The sequence below is a fragment of the Gigantopelta aegis genome, chromosome 4, assembly GCF_016097555.1.
Source record: "Gigantopelta aegis isolate Gae_Host chromosome 4, Gae_host_genome, whole genome shotgun sequence".
NCBI classification, from domain to species: Eukaryota; Metazoa; Mollusca; class Gastropoda; order Neomphalida; family Peltospiridae; genus Gigantopelta; species Gigantopelta aegis.
The window spans coordinates 75,033,353-75,035,237 of record NC_054702.1 but is presented as its reverse complement, the minus strand read 5'-3'; the positions used below and the strand labels follow the sequence as shown (position 1 = coordinate 75,035,237).

Sequence of the window (1,885 nt, the reverse complement as noted above, 5' to 3'; positions counted from 1 at the left end):
TTGGTTTATTGTTGTTTTAGTGTGAAGGAGTTTCAACCCTGGTTTATTGTTGTTTTAGTGTGGAGGAGTTTCAAACCTTGGTTTATTGTTGTTTTAGTGTGGAGGGGTTTCAAACCTTGGTTTATTGTTGTTTTAGTGTGAAGGAGTTTACACCTTGGTTTATTGTTGTTTTAGTGTGAAGGAGTTTCACACCTTGGTTTATTGTTGTTTTAGTGGAAGGAGTTGCACCTTGGTGTTGTTTAGTGTGAAGGAGTTTTCACGCCTTGGTGTTATTGTTGGTTTTGTTTTAGTGTGGAAGGGTTTCAAACCTTGGTTTATTGTTGTTTTAGTGTGAAGGAGTTTACACCTTGGTTTATTGTTGTTTTAGTGTGAAGGAGTTTACACCTTGGTTTATTGTTGTTTTAGTGTTGTTTCAAAACCCTCGTTAGGAGTTTGCACCCTTGGTTTACCCTTGGTTTTGTTGTTTTAGTGTGGAAGGTTTCAAACCATTGGTTTATTGGTTTTTAGTTATTGTTGTTTTAGTGTGGAGGGGTTTCACAACCTTGGTTTATTGTTGTTTTTTAGTGTGAAGGAGTTTCAAACCCAGGTTTATTGTTGTTTTAGTTTGGAGTTTCAAACCTTGTTTATTGTGGTTTTATTGTTGTTTTAGTGTGTGAAGGAGAAGTTTCATACCTGACACATAAAGACACACATACACCGAAATGCATGAACATAAGTTATTATTATGTGTCGTTGGTTTATTGTTGTTTTAGTGTGGAGGAGTTTCAAACCATGGTTTATTGTTGTTTTAGTGTGGAGGGGTTTCCAACCTGGTTTATTGTTGTTTTTGTGTGAAGGAGTTTCAAACCCAGGTTTATTGTTGTTTTAGTTTGGAGTTTCAAACCTTGGTTTATTGTTGTTTTAGTGTGTAGAAGTTTCATACCTGACACATAAAGACACACATACACCGAAATGCATGAACATAAGTTATTATTATGTGTCGTTGGTTTATTGTTGTTTTAGTGTGGAGGAGTTTCACGTCTATCAAGATGTTCTTGCAAAAGTATCCTCTGACGGCCGAATCACGTGGGTCCCTCCAGTGCGGGTTCGATCCAGATGTACGATGGACTTGTCGCGCTATCCACGTGATGAGCATAACTGTACGGTCATATTTGGAAGCTGGGCGTACATTTCGTCTGAAATAAACTTCACTGCCGCAGATGTAGCTTCGGGGTTTGATTCTGAAGAAAAGGAATGGCAGATTATTTCTACGGAAGGAAAATCTTATGAGAAGAAATATCCCTGTTGTTCTGAGACGTTTTCCCACATTTCTATTACATTAAGGCTGAAAAGAAATTCACTCTTTATTACGCGGATCGTCATCATACCTGGCGTTCTCTTGGCTTTGCTAGTTCCCTTCCAGATGCTTCTTCCTCCAGAGTCCAACGAACGGATGACTCTTGGTAAAATATTTACTTTTTCCCAACTTAAACAAAAATGCCGGAATCTGGATAATAACATTCATTCAGATTTATATTACTGCTAAATAACTATATAGGGGTGCTAATAAATCAGTATGCATATTTACATATTTTGTGAGTACAATGATGGGAATACACGGTGAAAGGTTTTGCGGAACGTCTCCACCTTTTTTGCCCGTAGTACGCGGGCGTCATCTGGAAAGGATGTTATTGAGTCGAGAACCGTGATGATCTGCTACTATTGTTTAAAGTTTATTTCGTTTAACGACTCCACTAGAGCACATTGATTTGTTAATCATCGGCTATTGAATGTCAAACATTTGGTAATTAGTAGCAAGGGCTATTTTATATGCATTTTGCCACAGACAAGGGCATGGTTTATCTCAGTCGGTTGAGTACACGTCGCATGATCGAACCACCTCGGT

At 38.2% G+C, this 1,885-nt stretch overlaps 1 protein-coding gene across 1 annotated transcript in view; it reads left to right on the top strand.

The window, feature by feature from the left end:
• The window catches only part of LOC121369991 (neuronal acetylcholine receptor subunit alpha-6-like), a 1,954-nt gene extending 429 nt beyond the window's left edge, over window positions 1-1,525 (top strand). Inside the window, exon 2 of the mRNA XM_041495073.1 lies at window positions 1,003-1,525. Coding sequence (XP_041351007.1) covers window positions 1,003-1,525 — 523 coding nt within the window. The remainder of the gene's footprint in view (window positions 1-1,002) is intronic.
• The last annotated feature ends 360 nt before the right edge of the window (window positions 1,526-1,885 follow it).